This window comes from Heloderma suspectum, chromosome 2, assembly GCF_057233095.1.
Source record: "Heloderma suspectum isolate Gila_16-S chromosome 2, 16-S_ref, whole genome shotgun sequence".
NCBI lineage: Eukaryota > Metazoa > Chordata > Lepidosauria > Squamata > Helodermatidae > Heloderma > Heloderma suspectum.
Window position 1 is genome coordinate 281,882,010 of NC_139459.1, and position 17,650 is coordinate 281,899,659.

Sequence of the window (17,650 nt, forward strand, 5' to 3'; positions counted from 1 at the left end):
CTCTGGAGTCAAACTTCCAAGACTGTGTCAGGGTCATGGACTTCCCCCTCCCTTTCCCACCCTTTTACCCTACCACAAATGGTTTTGCTCAAACAGGTTTTAGAACGGACTAGGCATGTTGAGTGGTTTGAATCACTGCTGTGTCTCACCACTGGGAACCCCAAGAACAAACTGGCGCATAGGAAAGACTGGAGCCTAGCCATTGCCCAGTCCTTTCAGTTCTGCTAGACAGAAGGTCCCTAGCTGGGACTGACTACCTGAAAGATTGTACTGGCTGCTTCCAACTACAAACGTACTGGCCAAGTCTGCTGCCCCCAAGAGACTCCTACGTTGTTCAGCTTCATCCTCTGTCAAGCTCCTTTCCTACAGCCCAGAATTTAGGAAATCAGCTTGATGCCCAAGTCCATGACTAGAAGCATAGCCTCCCCACTACTATTTCCGAAAGCCTTTCTTTGCTGATTCTAGATATTCCTCTATTTCACGTTAATATTCCTTTATTGTCTCCCATTTCATGCTCTTTCACTTCCTTTCCAGATACTGTTTCTCCATCTGAACAGTTTGGGAAAATACTGCCATTCCTTTACTACTATAGGGTCATTTACTACATTCTCCGAGGCTACCCATTTCCCTAGGCTGGAGATAAAGACCAAGCAACCCAGTCATGCTCTTGGTTTCCTTTCTCCATTCCCAATCTGTCTCCCCTCCTCAGTACCATCTCCATCAGTGGTACTCTCCGGTGGGCAAAGCTGAAATGGAGACTAGAAGAAGACTTAATGATATAGGGGTGATTCTGACTGTTGGGGACATAGTTCTGACCACTTGGACACTAGGATCACCTTCAGATAATACGTACTGTGCTGGGAGTGGGCTTTCCAGCCCTCATTTACATTTCTGAACAGCTACTGCCTAGATCCACCATGTACACTTATTTATACGTATACCTGAAGATCTCAGTCTTAACAGGCAAACATCACTACTGTAGCAGGGGACTAACCAAGGTACTTGTTTCCATCTTCAGACCTGCACATATTGCAATGCCATCAGCTCATGCACAAACACCAATCTTCCAGCAAACAAAAAACTTGAAAAGAACCATCCACTTGGATTGAAAATAGGAGCACATTTTCTCATTTTAGGGAATAGTTCACCATCCAAATACTTGCCCTCCTTGGCTCTGAAACCCAGAGAAACAAGGCCTTTGTTTCATCCTTGTAACCATTATGAAAAATGTGAAGAAGGGGTACTGTTGGACTGAGGGATGAGGAATAGGAAAGAGAGCCCTTCCAGCCCAGCTCCCTTTGGCTTTAGCCCTGAACAGTGGCATCTAAGCATGGCTTCCACAGACCTCACAAATGAAAGGAGTTGGAGGCAGGGCAGCATGTCCATCACATCTGGCTCCGCGACTGGCCAGTCAAGAGGCTGAATCCCCTCTGATGCTCAGGTGTGCTCAGGGTAAGTGCTAAAAGTGGGAAATGTGCCATGTTGCAATCTGCTCTGCCTGGTGGGCTATGTGGAGATCTTCCATTCCATCTCCAGTGCTCTCTGTTCAGCAGTCTTCACTCCCCTCTGAAAGGGAGACTAAAGCCAGCTTCTGGTAAAGTATAGAGCTGTCATTAGGAGAGAGATGCTACAGGGAAATACAGAAACAGGCTAAGCTTTTACCAGATAATTCATCTTCCTACTCTCTGCCAGGTGGCCTGGAGGTTTAATGCACTACAACTTCAGTTGAACAAATGCCATAGTCATTAGCAAGGATTAATTGAACTCTCTAAACTACAAGTAAAGCAGAGGCCCAAAACATATAGGTAGCAGTCTTTAGGACCGGAACAAGTCACTGGGAGACTGCCTAATTTGTGATGTCGAACAACTGCTGCTCCATCACAGCTAGAATGGATCTTGGGTGGATCTTCCATCAGCAGCTCCCACAATCTCTGTGCTTTGCCCTCCAACTGTAACCCTCGGTGTGGAAAGTAGGTCATTGCCTTAGGCTGCATACAGATGTATATGTGTGCTTCAGTGCTGAGCCGCCTGTTGAAGCACACTCATTATGTTTTGTTCAGATGTATTCATCTCTCCCAGACTGAGCTGAGGGGGAACCAGTTCTACATAGTGGTATCAGAAGCTGGCTGTATATGGCACTGATTGGCTGGAACGCGATGCCACTAAATCATCTCCCGTCTTGAGCAGTTTTTCAACATTTAAAACATTGATTCTGGTTTGTTCTTTGAAAAAGGGGATGAATGTACATTTAAGATTTTTTGAAAACGCGGGGGAGGGGCGAGCCTGAGGACTGATTCAGTGCTCTAATCAGTGGCACGTGTGCCCTCTTCACAGCAAAGGTAGGTGGAAGCAAGGTCAGCTCAGGGGAGGAAAAACTAGGGGAATTTGAAGGCATGTTTGTGCAAATTATGGTGGCAAAGCACCTAGCTTTTGCTTTTCTTTCTTTTTTTAAATCCAATCCTTGGGTTTGCAAGGGCTCAGCTAGACTTCATAGCACTGGTGCTGATTTATATGAATGGCAGAGTGTGACACATTGCAAATTTGTGATGAGGCTTTGTTAGTGGAGTACAAGTTTGACAACAACATCAGCCAAAGTTCAAACACCAACAAAAGATGTCATTTTGATCCCAGTGGACATTAAACTAGGTCTTGAGTGACTGTGTGACAGCAAAAACAACTGAGTCTTTATCTGTCCATGATGTGGGTATACATACTGCCGGTGTGGTAAGGTATTCATAAGCAGGGAAAGGCCCTTTTACAAAATCAGCTCTTGCTGCACAGATGACAAGCACTGCAGGCCCTCTTCCATCTCTTGTAAGTACATATGCTCTGAGCCTCAGCTTTCTCCAACCTGATCACCGTATCTGTTACTATGCAGTACACCCTACGAATGGGGGCTCCATAGCACTAGCTGAACAGAGTCACAGACAAAGTGGCATAAGGGAGACTAGGGTGGAATGAGCCTGGGGGATTTCAGCCAAGCACACTACAGACATCACAAAACAACCACAATTTGGCACAATTTGGTAGTCTCTGCTCAGGAGAGACCAGCGAGATCGTGGGAGGGTATCCACGACCAGTACAACTGATCATTACTGGGAGTATTCAAGCAAGAATGGTACTCTCTCTACTGAATGTCAGGTAGAGTCAGCTATTTATATCTTCCCAGTTTACATCTCTAGAAAACTATACAAGGCCAATGAAGCAAAACTATTACCCTTAGCACCAGTGGTATTTCATTGTATATATAAGCCTGTTGGAAAAAACAGTGAGATACTTGGAAGGAGAGGTCTTTTCAGCTGCTGATTTGGAACACTGGACATTCGGAGACGGGGGAACCACATGTAGACAGAGAAATTGGGTTGAAGCTGGTTTTTGAGAGATTAAGCAACTAGTTCCTTCCTGGTCTCAAGCACAAGAATCACTGGAATGAAAGCATATGCACCAAAGTATGGCTGCCAAAGATCTACTTCTATATCTCTCAAATACTTTTTCTACATTAAGACAGTTTCCAGTTGCATGTGTTTGTGTTGTACTATCGTATTTATTATAGCAGTGACGTGACATCCCCTTCCACCCCCTTTCAGTTCATACCGGACCAAGACTAGCATTCTCTGAGGATACACCTCCATGGCCTACTTTGGGACTGTTTGAGCCCATCAAAACTTCCCCAGATGTACCACATTTGTAGGGGTCCATTTCCCTGGCAATGAAACACAGTTGTGGGGTGACTACAAGTGGCAGACTCTGCATCACACTTCAGATGTGACCTGTGGATGTTGCACCTCATTTTTGGCAGGAGATTTACCCCCAAGCTCCTGGTTTAGTATTAAGGCACCAAACCAAGATCATGAGACACACTGTGAACTTGTTAATCGAACTGGGTTGCTTTCCTTGCTTGCAAACTTAGATTCAAATAACGGTGATGATATTGTTTGCTTTCTAGATTTCCTTGCAAAAAGCAAATGAAATTCATAAAACTTGGATTATTCAAGACAGGTAGTATGTCAAGGTTTGGATTAACTATCTCGAACAGACTTGTTAGAGGAAATGAGCAGGTGAAGTCGAAATGAGGCACACCATTGTGCACAACATTTCAGATTGCTACCATCACACTAAGCTGCAAGGAAAGTTCATCATGGTTACTGATGTAGTAATTAACTGCTTCCCACTGATGACGTTGCATCGCCCTGTACTGTACACTGCTGCAGCTCTTCACATTGCCCAGAAACGAATCTCAGCTTGTGGCTCTCACGTAAAGCAGAAACAAGAGGATCCTTCCCACTTTGCTGGTTACTCCCAAGTGCAGAGGCAGTGCACTGGGGGACATTTGGCTGAAGAGAAGGAGATTCTGGAGTTATCTGGGGACTGAAAACCAGTTTATATTAAATGACAATGTATGTTTATTACTGTGTGTGCACAAGTAACAGGCACAAAGGCTGGTAACTTGCCCAAGGCAACTTCTAACCAACAGGCAGCTTTTGAGGAGAGTGGGTGATGAATTTTAGCTTTACTCTTGTTTTCAAATCTGCAACAGATTGTCTGGCTGCTGTCAATAGTAATAATCCCAGACATGGAATGTCTGAAGTGTTCTGTGAGTTTGAGCTGAGTGGCAGGTGTCACCTTAACCTTCACTAGCATATTTACCTGCTAAAGTACTTAGACATGAAGATGATCAGCTCTCTGCAAAACAGCTGCTTTTAGAAGCCCCAGTTGTGCCCCATTCATCAACACATAAATTCCAGTACTAGATAGATTGAGGGCACTATAAAGGTGCAGTTAAGTTTCTGCACAAAGTCCAGGAAAAAAACCTTTGGCTATCACCATCTTAGTTTGGTTTGGCACAGATTGCTGCTGCCAGTGTGGTGGAGAATATCCTTTAGAAGAAAAGGGACAGTGTGAACTAGAAAGAAGGTCCTCTTTATCTTGGCCAAATCCACTGTTGGCCCATCCCAAGAGCAGGATACTGCAGAAGTGAAGTCTTCACAGTGATATGTGGAGCACAATAGATCATCTTGTTTTCTTGATTGATTCTAATGCTTCTGGGCCCAGTAAGGAAGAAACAGGAGAAGTAAGGAAATGATTGGAGGCAGGGATTGCTGGGTTTGGGCCATTTTGGTTGTCCACTGGAATTACTCTACCTTGCTGTTCATTTTGCTAAAGACGGTGAGAGCCACTGTACCTCCAACCACGCATGGGCTACTAGAATGGCGTGTTCACACACTTCATTCTCCCCTGCTTGCTCTCCAAGTCCTCTTAGTATGGAGTTAATTGGTTTAAATAAATAATACCATAAAATTCAAGTCAAATCCTTTTTTTTCTTTGTGTCTGTGTTGCTGACAATAAATACTATAATTTGTCAGGCTAAAATGCTTGGAAATTAGATGTAGAAAGATCTAGCTTAAAATCTTCAGGCTAAAAATAATAATTTAAAAATTGGTCTGAGATGGGATCTAACTATTGAGAGAGTCCGCAATGATGGCCTTGGAAAACACAGAGTGGACTGGGTGGCATGGAGATGCTGTGGTGACATCCTAGGATTACTTTGAGTTTGATAAGCCATTGGAATTGGCTGAAAAGTTAACTAGACTACAGAATCAATTTGGCAAGAATATACCATTTTTTCTGTTCTATTGATTTTTGTTGCGGTTTCTGTTTGCATGATTGGGATGGGAAGACAGATTGTTTCAAACACAATAGTAATTTGTCAGCATTGTTGATTAAATACTTTTAAGACAATAAAATGACGAGAAATCTTTTGATGAAAATCGACAAAGGTCTCCCAGAATTCCACAGATTCAATGGGAAAAAAACCAAGAGGCCACTGTTCTTTGTATTTGGCCAACAGCTCAGTGGATGGAATGGGGAGCAATGAACCAAAGCTCAAGGAGGTTCACTCTCTGGAGAAGGTCACGATGGTTCATGCTTCCCCAAGTCTTGCTCAGAGCTCTGTGTTTGCACAGATGTGCAGAGACACTGGAAGGGCAAGGAGAGGATGAGGAAAAACGAGAAACAAACAATGAGAATAGCTTCTGGATTTCTGAGTGAAGAAAGATGGTCCTCATGAGTGAGTGCTGCGGTGTAACTAGAGTTGATGGGACTAGGCAGCTGCCCTCCTCTGGCAAGTCTGGAGGGGGATGAAGATGGCGCATAAAGCAAAAATGGATGGGCTAGAACTAAATGGATGTTTCAAAGGCAAGACGACAAAGGCAGTGGATAGCGACTGGCAGTCAAATAGAGGAGGAGGAGCTGCAGAGATAACAAGATATTCAAGGAAGGTCTAAAGGAGGCCCCTCTGCCGCAGTCCGAGGTGTTTTCCTGTGGAAACAAAAGTGAGAGATTTGTGAGATCTGGCCATCCTGTGCATGGTCAGGGATCAGTTACTTTTTTGTTGCCGCTCCTTGCACATGTTACAAGGTGATTTTCCTTTTGCAAGGAAAAAGCTGTTTTATCATCAATCTTCGCATGATTCTGCGGAGATATGATCTTAGGACATATAATCTCAGGAGATAGGATCTCCTTAATATGCAATCTAAATGTCTGGGAATTTGTACTGAATATATTCACAGTGGGGAAGGAAACTTCCAATTTTTTAAAGGTAGAGCACTGAAGCACAGTAGGATTAAAAGGACATGCAGATCAGCTTCTCTTAGGAACAGCTGGTTAAAGTCTTTTCAGATGGAGTAACAGCTTAGAGGTCCATTTCTGATTTTGTCAATAGAAATGAAAAATGAGTATTTCATTAAAGAGATACTCTTCCTCCTTCCCAACACCCCTGTTAATGTTTCCTGAGGTACTGAGGTATTGTTCTTGAGAGTCAGAGTGGTATGGTGGTTAGAGTGTTGGACTGGGGAAACCCAGATTCCAGTCAGCCATGAAGCTCACCGGGTGACTTTGGGTCAGTCACTGACTCTCAGCCTAACCTACCTCACAGGGTTGTTTTGAGGATAAAATGGAGAGGAGGAGGATCATGTTCACCACCTTGGGCTCCTTAGAGGAAAAGCAGGATATACATGTGACCAATAAATACTGGGACAGAAGTTGCAGGGAACATTATTCCACAGCAAATTTGCACCTGAATGAGTAGGCTTGGCCTTGAGCACTTGTTCATGAGTAGATCAGCTAATGGGCTAGTGCTCCAGCTTGCCATTTCAAGTGGTGAACTAACGGAAGCTCTCCATACCAGTAGATTGGTTTGAGAAGGGAAGCTCCAGCAGGCTGTTTCAGCCCTTGGCTTCTCAGATTCTAGGGTATCCCGCCCCTGGGGAAAAGTCACTTCAGATGTATCCATGCAGTCCTTGCACCCATAGGGCAGTATTTTTTTCTACGTACCGTTTTATTGTAGTCAAAACAAACATGGGGACCTTTTCGATACCGCGGCTTCTCTACTAGCTCACATTGATTGCGATCTCCCGGTGGAGCTTTGCATTGTCAAGGAAATATAGCAAAAGGCAATAAACATGCGATAGAGCAATGTCTTAAAATTCGTTTAAAATAATAAGATTGAGAAATACAACACAAATTTAGCATTTTCAAATGTCTCCTAGCATTTGAGACGGCAGAGTTCACCCTCTCGAACTATGAGGGCTAGTCACTTTGAAGTGGGGCCTGCAACAAAATGTTTCAGGATAGAGTGTGCCTGTTCAGCGTTCCAGTCAATCAGCCAGCCAGTGACCTAGCTGTGCACTTTTCCGGAATATTCCTTTCCACCCCACCGCGATTTCTCATTCCACCCCCTCCATCAGTCAGCCAGCATTCTGGGGCTACTGAGCATGCTCACTTCTCATGGGCTGTTTTTGTCCCCCCCCACCCTCCTTTAGGGTTTTTGTTTTTAAGAAAACGTACTCCTGCAAGCCCGGGAGGGTTTTTGAGCCTGCTGATTCCTCCCCTCTTATGCATGGATGGTGGTGTTTGGGCTACATAAGGTCCAGCACGAGGAGAACTGAGTTAACGAGGAGTATCTAGTGAACCGTACAAATGGGCATGTTGTGATTTTAGCATCTAGGGCCCTTGGAAGAAAAAAGTGTGAAAGTGCTACCTTGTGAATATTCTCTATTCTCGGTATGTTTCAAATGGTTCCCTATATATATAAACCAGCCTTCCCCAACCTGGTGTCCTCCAGTTGTTTTGTTCTAAAATTTCCAGTATTCCTGACCATTGGCCATGCTGACTGATGATGGGAGTTGAAATCCAAAACGTATGGAGGGCACCAGGTTGAGGAAAGCTGATCTAAACCATGCTCAATATGACAGCAGAGGTCAGCAGTACAGAGGGTTGATTTGACTGACACATGGCCCTACTGTTCTGCTGGTTCCTTCTGCATAGGGCACATTTTACTTTCTGCCCTTTCCCCGCCTCTCTGCAGTGCTGCTCTCTGCAACACTTCCTTTGTCTCTGAAGGCCAATTCCAAAATTGTGAGTAGCACCACATTCCCCTGATACGAACTGGTAGAGCTCCTGTTCACACAGAGAGCTTCTCCACACGAGGTTAAAACCCTGCACCCTTACCAAGGCTTCTGCTTCCGGATTCCTTGTGGGATTAAGATCACCTCTTTTACACATGGTTGTTTTCTGAGTTTTTTCTTTCTGTGCAAGGTCCATATGTTTCATTATGCAGCCGCTAGATGGCACTGTGATAAAGTGGGATTCTGGAAATTCACCAGAAATTTATTGCACTTCAAAGTGTGATAAAATCTCTTATCACGTTATCCCCGTTGAAAATTATGCCGCTATAATGGCAAGAAAGCGTAGGAGGGGTCTTGGAGGTTGACGTCGTTGTATAAAAGACCTGCAAAAAGCTGTGAATGACCAGTCACAAGCGCACAATAAAAGCCTTGTGTAGAAATGCCTGTAGTTACAAATTCCCCTTCCACATCTATGCTACAGAATAAGATCTATAGGTATGGAGTCTCCATGTTTCCCTTGTGGGATCCTGTTCATGTGAATGTAATCTAAAGATCAGAGTTATCACATGAAGTCTATCCAAGGAGGCATTTATAGAAGCACAACAAAAAACCATTGGTGGATGATCATTCTCCCTGTGAAAAAAATGCCATGCCAGTGCCATTGAAAGTGATCAGTCTTGTGCAGCAGAGCTGAACATCAAAGGATACCCTTTATCTGTGCTTGGAGAAGCTTGGTGGATTCACACTGACTGCATATTGGCTTTTCTGCTACAACAAACAGAAGGTTGGTGCTAGCCAGCCGTTGCGCATGGAATAGCCTGGAGAAAGAGAAAGCAAAGGGTGGGGGTGGGAGGATGAAGTGCTGCTATCATGCCATTTTTGCTACTATTACTTACTCCAGATTGTCACAACTCAGCTCACACAATGAAGGCTAGAGTTACATTTGATCTTATGGCAGAGTACACATGTCCAAGTACAAAATACACGCAGATCATGCCAAATATGTGTGGCATACATGTTTATTGTTATCTGCTGCGTTCCCATCCTAAAAACATGCCACTGGTACTGGAGGAGGGATTGGGACCCACTTTCTATTTGGACAGAAAACATGACAAATGATACATGCATACACCATTTCTATTTGCTCAGGGTTATGCTTGCTTCTTTATAAATACAGATTTAGGGCAAAACTATGTTAAATGCATTAATGGATTGTAGGGATATAGAATTAACTGGTGATTTTTCCTTAAACCACCTGTTTAAAATGACCAGTTCCCAGTAGCTGTTTACTGAAATGTGGGGTGGGATAGGAGACATGGCTGCCTTGGCACTGAGTTGCACTGACTTCCACACCCACAGACAATGGTTTAAAATACAATATAATTTTTTTATTAGAAAAAACTAGCATACACACATGCCTTTAATACTTAATACAGAAATCAAAAAATAGAATAATCTTACTATATTCACTGATGAAGGCTCTGTCTTACTTCAAAGAACTTTTGTGTAGGCTTGGAAAAGACCCTAGGAATCTTGAATGAAGGCAAAACATGGCATCTGGGCTGAGGCTCTGTTTTATATCCTTGTGCTCTGCCAGTTTCCATGCCTATTTCCATACTTGGCAACTACTATGTTTTAAGCTTGCGGATTGGTTATCATAAGGTAGTCTAGCTCCTTCTAAGCTCCTTCTAAGCCCCTTACTCTAAATCTAAGTGCCTCCCATGTACCAATGTCATTGTTGATGTCTTTGTTAATTCCAAAGGACCTCAACCTCTCCTTAAGCATCCTGTCTTTGCACCGTGCTGTTGGCAACTTGTCTATTTAAAAAAAGGTGTACCAAGCACAAGCATTTCCCATAGGCTTCTTCCTTCAGCAAAGTCAAATGACTCTGCTACCCAACAATCACTTCCTGAAATTCACTCTGGATCAAAGTAGGCCCATAGAACTAATCTTTGGCTCTCTCAGCTATTCCTCCTATGCCTATCTATACTGTGTTATGCTATCTATGCTGCTCTTATTTGTAAGCAAAACCGTAAATAAGATCAACTACAGTGCCTTTCCCCTTCATGGATCACTGCCTTGTTGTGGCGAAGGGGCTTGCGTAAACTCAGTGAAGCCATAAGCTATGCTGTGCAGGGCCACCCAAGATGGACAGGTCATTGTGGAGAGTTCTGACAAAATGTGGTCCACTGGAGAAGGAAATGTCAACCCATTCCAGTATTCTTGCCAAGAAAACCCCATGGAATGTATCACAAGGCTAGAAGATATGACGCCGGAAGATGAGCCCCTCAGGTTGGAAGGTGTCCAATATACTACTGGGGAAGAGCAGAGGGTATTTCCAAGTAGCGCCAGAAAAAGTGAAGTGGCTGGGCCAAAGCCGAAAGGACACTCAGCTGTGGATGTGTCTGGTGGTGAAAAGAAAATCCGATGCTGTAAACAACAATATTGTTTAGGAACCTGGAATGTCAGATCAATGAATCAAGGTAAGCTGGAGGTGGTCAAACATGAGATGGCAAGATTGAACATCGACATCTTGGGAATCAGCGAACTAAAATGGACAGGCATGGGCGAATTTAATTCAGGTGACCATCATATCTACTACTGTGGGCAAGAATCCCTTAGAAGAAATGGAGTAGCACTCATAGTCAACAAAAGGGTGGGAAAAGCAGTACTGGGGTACAATCTCAAAAATGATAGAATGATCTCGGTATGAATCCAAGGCAAACCACTCAACATCACAGTAATTCAAGTCTATGCCGCAACCACTGATGCCGAAAAAGCTGAGGTTGATCGCTTCTATGAAGACCTACAACACCTTCTAGAACTAACACCCAAAAAAGATGTCCTCTTCATCATAGGGGATTGGAATGCTAAAGTAGGAAGTCAAGAAATCACTGGGATAACAGGCAAGCATGGCCTTGGTGTACAAAATGAAGCAGGACAAAGGCTAATAGAGTTTTGCCAAGAGAACACGCTGATCATAGCAAACACTCTTTTCCAACAGCACAAGAGGCGACTCTACACATGGACATCACCAGATGGTCGATATCGAAATCAGATTGATGATGTCCTTTGCAGCCAAAGATGGAGAAGCTCTATACAGTCCGTAAAAACAAGACCTGGAGCTGACTGTGGCTCAGATCATGAGCTTCTTGTTGCAAAATTTCGGCTTAAATTGAAGAACGTCGGGAAAACCACTAAACCATTCAGGTATGACCTCAATCATATCCCTTATGAATATACAGTGGAGGTGAGTAATAGATTTCAGGGATTAGACCTGATAGACAGAGTGCCTGAGGAACTATGGACAGAGGTCCGTAACATTGTTCAGGAGGCAGCAAGATTTTTCTTTCATCCCAAAGAAAAAGAAATGCAAGAAAGCCAAGTGGCTGTCTGATGAGGCTTTACAAGTAGCTGAGGAAAGAAGGGAAGCGAAAAGCAAAGGAGAAAGGGGAAGATATATCCAACTGAGTGCAGAGTTCCAGAGATTAGCAAGGAGAGACAAGGAGGCCTTCTTAAATGAACAGTGCAAAGAAATCGAGGAAAACAACAGAATGGGAAAGACTAGAGATCTCTTCAAGAAAATCGGAGATCTCAAGGGAACGTTTTGTGCAAAGATGGGCATGAGAAAGGACAAAGAAGGCAGGGACCTAACAGAAGCAGATGAGATTAAGAAGAGGTGGAAAGAATACACAGAAGAACTATACAGGAAAGATCTGAATGTCCCTGATAGCCATGATAGTGTGGTCAATTAACTTGAGCCGGACATCCTCGAGAGTGAAGTCAAGTGGGCCTTAGGAAGCATTCCTAACAACAAAGCTAGTGGAGATGACAGTATTCCAGCTGAGCTATTTAAAATCCTGAAAGATGATGCTGTTAAAGTGCTGCACTCAATATGCCAACAAATCTGGAACACTCAACAGTGGCCGCAAGACTGGAAAAGGTCAGTTTACATTCCAATTCCAAAGAAGGGCAATGCCAAAGAGTGTTCAAACTACTGTACAGTTGTGCTCATTTCACGTGCCAGCAAGGTTATGCTCAAAATCCTACAAGCTAGGCTTCAGCCTTGTGATACGTTCCATGGGAGTACCAGACCACCTTACCTGTCTCCTGAGAAACCTGTACGAGGGTCAAGAAGCAACAGTAAGAACCAGAGATGGAACAACCGATTGGTTCAAAATTGGGAAAGGAGTACGACAAGGCTGCATATTGTCACCCTGCTTATTTAACTTATATGCAGAGTACATCATGAGAAATGCCGGGATGGATGAATCAGAGGTCGGAATTAAGATTGCCGGGAGAATTATCAACAACCTCCGATATGCAGACGATACCACCCTAATGGCAGAAAGCGAAGAGGATCTCAAGAACCTCTTGTTGAGGGTGAAAGAGGAGAGTGCAAAAGCTGGTTTGAAACTCAACATTAAAAAAACTCAGATCATGTCATCTGGCCCTATCACTTCCTGGCATATAGAAGGGGAAGAAATGGAAGCAGTGACAGATTTTACTTTCTTGGGCTCCAAGATCACTGCAGATGGTGACTGTAGCCATGAAATTAAAAGACGCTTGCTCCTTGGGAGGAAAGCTATGGCCAACCTAGACAGCATAGTAAGAAGCAGAGACATCACCTTGCCGACAAAGGTCCGTCTAATCAAAGCTATGGTTTTCCCAGTAGTAATGTATGGCTGTGAGAGCTGGACTATAAGGAAGGCTGAGCGCCGAAGAATTGATGCTTTCGAACTGTGGTGCTGGAGAAGACTCTTACGAGTCCCCTGGACTGCAAGGAGGTCAAATCAGTCCATCCTAAAGGAAATCAACCCTGACTGCTCATTGGAAGGACAGATAATGAAGCTGAAGCTCCAATATTTTGGCCACCTAATGTGAAGAGAAAACTCCCTGGAAAAGACCCTGATGCTGGGAAAGACTGAAGGCAAAAGGAGAAGGGGACAGCAGAGGATGAGATGGCTAGATAGCATCACGGATGCAATGAATATGAACTTGAGCACGCTCCGGGAGAGAACGCAGGACAGGAAGGCCTGGCGTGCTATGGTCCATGGGGTCACGAAGAGTCGGACACGACTGAACGACTGAACAACAACAACAACAAGGCTTCAGCAGTATGTGAACCGAGACTACCAGAAGTACAAGCTGGGTTTCGAAGAGGCAGAGGAACTAGAGATCAAATCGCCAACATTCACTGGATCATGGAGAAAGCAAGAGAATTCCAGAAAACGTCTATTTCTGCTTCATTGACTACGCTAAAGCCTTTGATCGTGTGGATCACAACAAACTGTGGCAAATTCTGAAAGAGATGGGAATACCAGACCACCTTACCTGTCTCCTGAGAAACCTGTACGAGGGTCAAGAAGCAACAGTAAGAACCAGACATGGAACAACCGATTGGTTCCAAATTGGGAAAGGAGTACGACAAGGCTGCATATTGTCGCCCTGCTTATTTAACTTATATGCAGAGTACATCATGAGAAACGCCGGCTTGGATGACTCACAGGTCAGAATTAAGATTGCCGGGAGAATTATCAACAACCTCAGATACGCAGACGATACCACCCTAATGGCAGAAAGTGAAGAGGATCTAAAGAGCCTCTTGTTGAGGGTGAAAGAGGAGAGTGCAAAAGCTGGTTTGAAACTCAACGTTAAAAAAACTAAGATCATGGCATCTCCCCCCATCACTTCCTGGCATATAGAAGGGGAACAAATGGAAGCAGTGACAGATTTTATTTTCTGGGGCTCCAAGACCACCACAGATGGTGACTGTAGCCATGAAATTAAAAGACGCTTGCTCCTTGGGAGGAAAGCTATGGCACACCTAGACAGCATAGTAAGAAGCAGAGACATCACCTTGCCGACAAAGGTCCGTCTAATCAAAGCTATGGTTTTCCCAGTAGTAATGTATGGCTGTGAGAGCTGGACTATAAGGAAGGCTGAGCATTGAAGAATTGATGCTTTTGAACTGTGGTGCTGGAGAAGACTCTTACAAGTCTCCTGGACTGCAAGGAGGTCAAATCAGTCATTCCTAAAGGAAATCAACCCTGAGTGCTCATTGGAAGGACAGATACTGAAGCTGAAGCTCCAATATTTTGGCCACCTAATGCGAAGAGAAAACTCCCTGGAAAAGACCCTGATGCTGGGAAAGACTGAAGGCAAAAGGAGAAGGGGACGGCAGAGGATGAGATGGCTAGTTAGCATCACTGATGCAATGAATATGGACTTGAGCATGCTCCAGGAGAGAGCGCAGGACAGGAAGGCCTGGCGTGCTGTAGTCCATGGGGTCACGAAGAGTCGGACACGACTGAACGACTGAACAACAACAACAATGCCTTTAAAGCTTCCTACAGTATTTAATGTGACTATTTTTTAAAACTAAAAATAGCTGGCCACCATGGGTTGGAGAAGGATCCGAATAAGTGTGTGTGTGTGTGGGGGGGAAGTAACCATTCCCCTCTGCCATGGTTCTGACAAAAATCTCTCTGCCCCCCAGCTCCTATTTGCAGAGAGATTTTTGTCAGGACCATGGCGGCAGGGGGGGGAATGGTTGAACCTTCCCTCCCTCCCCAATATGGTTCTGATTGCCGCTCCCCCCACCCCCAGCAGCTATTTTTGTTTTAAAAGTTAATCATATTATATGCAATAATGTAGAGAGCCAGTGTGGTGTAGTGGCAAGAGTGTTGGACTAGGAGCTGGGAGATCCGGGTTCTACTCCCCACTCGGCCATGGAAGCTCACTGGGTGACTTTGGGCCAGTCACAGACTCTCAGCCCAACCCACCTCACAGGGTTGTTGTTGTGAGGATAAAATGGAGAGGAGGTGGATAATGTAAGCCGCCTTGGGTTCCTTGCAAGAGGAAAAAAGGCAGGGTATAAATGCAATAAAATAAAAATAAACGTATAGTTTGGCTCTCTTATTGGTTTAACAGTCATTCTCTCCCCCCAGGGCACCCTGGGAAATGCAGTTCTCTGATGGGGGGCTAGGGGCTAACAGAATCTCACCACCCGCACCAAACTACAATACCCAGGATATTTTAAAGTGTATCAGTTTGCCACATAGACATCCCCTTCAGTATTCAGAGCAATATTGCGTATGACTGGACAGTAATCCATCTGCAAAACCCCAAGAAGGACTCTCTGGGTGCTCCCGGACAAGACTTGTATTGTGCAATCACCCTGCTTCAGTCACTGCATTTTACAGGGGGTGGAGGACCAGATGATATTTTCCTCCAGTTGCAACCTTCCCATGTTTCCCACGGCTTCTTCCATCTTTTCTCCTTCCAAAAAAAATCTGCTAAGGAGGAAAAGATGAAATAGCTGCACAGTGCCTTTTAATTGATAGCACTGGAAGCCTCCGTCCGGAAGCACCTTCTGTTATTTTGGCTAAACTTCCAGTCACAGCTCTCCATCAGTTTCTGCGATGGATAGCGCTAACCCTGGTGGCCATCTTTTAGTCCTGTTTAAAAAGAGAGACCTGAGCCAGGGCATCTTACCACCTTCTGGATATCAACAGCTTTGGTGAGCTACTATGAACCTTTATATCAGGGACATCTTCCACTGACCTGGAGCAATTTCCACAGTCAATCATGGTGTTGTAAGTGGAGTCAACTGTACTGAAGTAGTATTGGGTCTGCTTCATGATGCAGCTGGTCTCTTTGGACTCCACGCTATCTGCTGTGACATCCTCTGTTAGGACACACAACACTTATAGTGGGATGTAATGGAAATAGACACTTGGTTTATCCTTCCTAGCTCATTTAAATTAATAGTGCACAATACACGTTTACTCAGAAATAAGTCCCAGTGAGTTCAGTTAGACTTACAGGTAAGAGTGTATAGGATTGCAACCTAACTGTTCTTCTCTAAGGTTATGTCTGAGCTACTGACTTTTTGTGGAATCTGCTACTGATAATTGTGCAAGAAGGTAGACAAAGAATCACACTGCATCCTGTGATCTGTCACCTGCTCTTCCAGTTTAGCCTACCATTTGTCACCTTACACATAAGTTGGTACCCTACTGACAAGGTATACACATTGCTGTGATTGGTCTAGACAGATATTTTGCATTTTCCATCAACCTGGTAATTGTTTCACCTGACCTCCCCACCCCCCAATCCATTACCGAGTCCCGATATGTTTCTAATGGTGAATGTGTGCCACTAAACCCATTTGCCATAGACATCTTGCTTGCACCTGCTAATTTTTTTATAGCAGAAGCTAAATTCGGGTACTTCATTATCTCCTGCCCCTCACCCCTTTTGGCACATTACATCAGGTTTACTGGGGTGAAAATTCAGCTGTATCTGAGAAATATCTATGCCTGTAATTCTGGGTGGAGGAAGTATGTATATATGGAGAATTTGCATTATTACTGGGGCAGTGAGACCAAAACCTGAGATGAAATAAAATGCAACACAAGGTCAAACCTTAAAGCAGGCATATCAAATGCTTGGGGACCTGATAAAACACTTTAAGGGTCCTTAATCAGCCTATAGGACATTCACCACACCCTACACAAATTACTGAACCATTTTGAGTGCCCGGAGCTGGATTTCCTTAGTAGGCCAGAGGCCTGACTCACTCGTAGCTGCGACTAAATGCCACACTAAAATGTTACCGTTGCTGTATTTGTGCTATAAATGTTTAGAGAATAGGTAACTCGTCATAGCTGCAGGGACCATTTATAATGCTTCCGACTGCACAGTCTAATAGCGCAATTGTATACATGTTTACTCAGAATGTATGTTCCATTATGTTCACTACTAGGTATCATGTTTAGGATTGCAATCCAGTTGAGGTAGAACTGATGCTATGAGTTCTACCTCATAGTCTATGGATTATAGATTTGACACCTTGATGTCTACTGGATAGGGAATTTGGCCCTTCAACCCCATTTGAATTTGACCAGTAACCATTTTTTCCTAGATGTACTCCACGCAATATTTAAAGACACGAATGTGTGCTTTTCTGCATTGTTGATTAATAGCTTTAGCAATGAATCCAAGTTCTTGGTAATAGGGGAAAAGCTGGCAATTCCCTACAGTTCAGTATCATTTTCCTTTTCTGAATCTAATCCAACTATATAGTTAACCTATAGTGCTCCCTCAATGCCAACTCATCTCTTTGAATGGAATAAACCAGCAAGGACCACTTACCTGTTTGAAACCAGCTGTTGTAGGTTAGTCCATACAAGAACTGCTGAAATAGAGACCTTGTGGAAGGAAATGGCAGAAATGTTAGC

The 17,650-nt window shown here is 44.0% G+C and overlaps 1 protein-coding gene across 1 annotated transcript in view; it reads right to left on the reverse strand.

The window, feature by feature from the left end:
• Window positions 1-5,766: 5,766 nt before the first annotated feature.
• Window positions 5,767-17,650, reverse strand: part of CACNA2D2 (calcium voltage-gated channel auxiliary subunit alpha2delta 2) — an 806,035-nt gene continuing 794,151 nt past the window's right edge. Inside the window, exons 34-38 of the mRNA XM_084839654.1 lie at window positions 17,565-17,620; window positions 15,972-16,095; window positions 9,114-9,223; window positions 7,333-7,421; window positions 5,767-6,318 (exon numbers count right to left, since the gene is read on the reverse strand). Of these exons, the coding sequence (XP_084695780.1) occupies window positions 6,190-6,318; window positions 7,333-7,421; window positions 9,114-9,223; window positions 15,972-16,095; window positions 17,565-17,620 (508 nt within the window). The 3' untranslated portion in view covers window positions 5,767-6,189. The remainder of the gene's footprint in view (window positions 6,319-7,332; window positions 7,422-9,113; window positions 9,224-15,971; window positions 16,096-17,564; window positions 17,621-17,650) is intronic.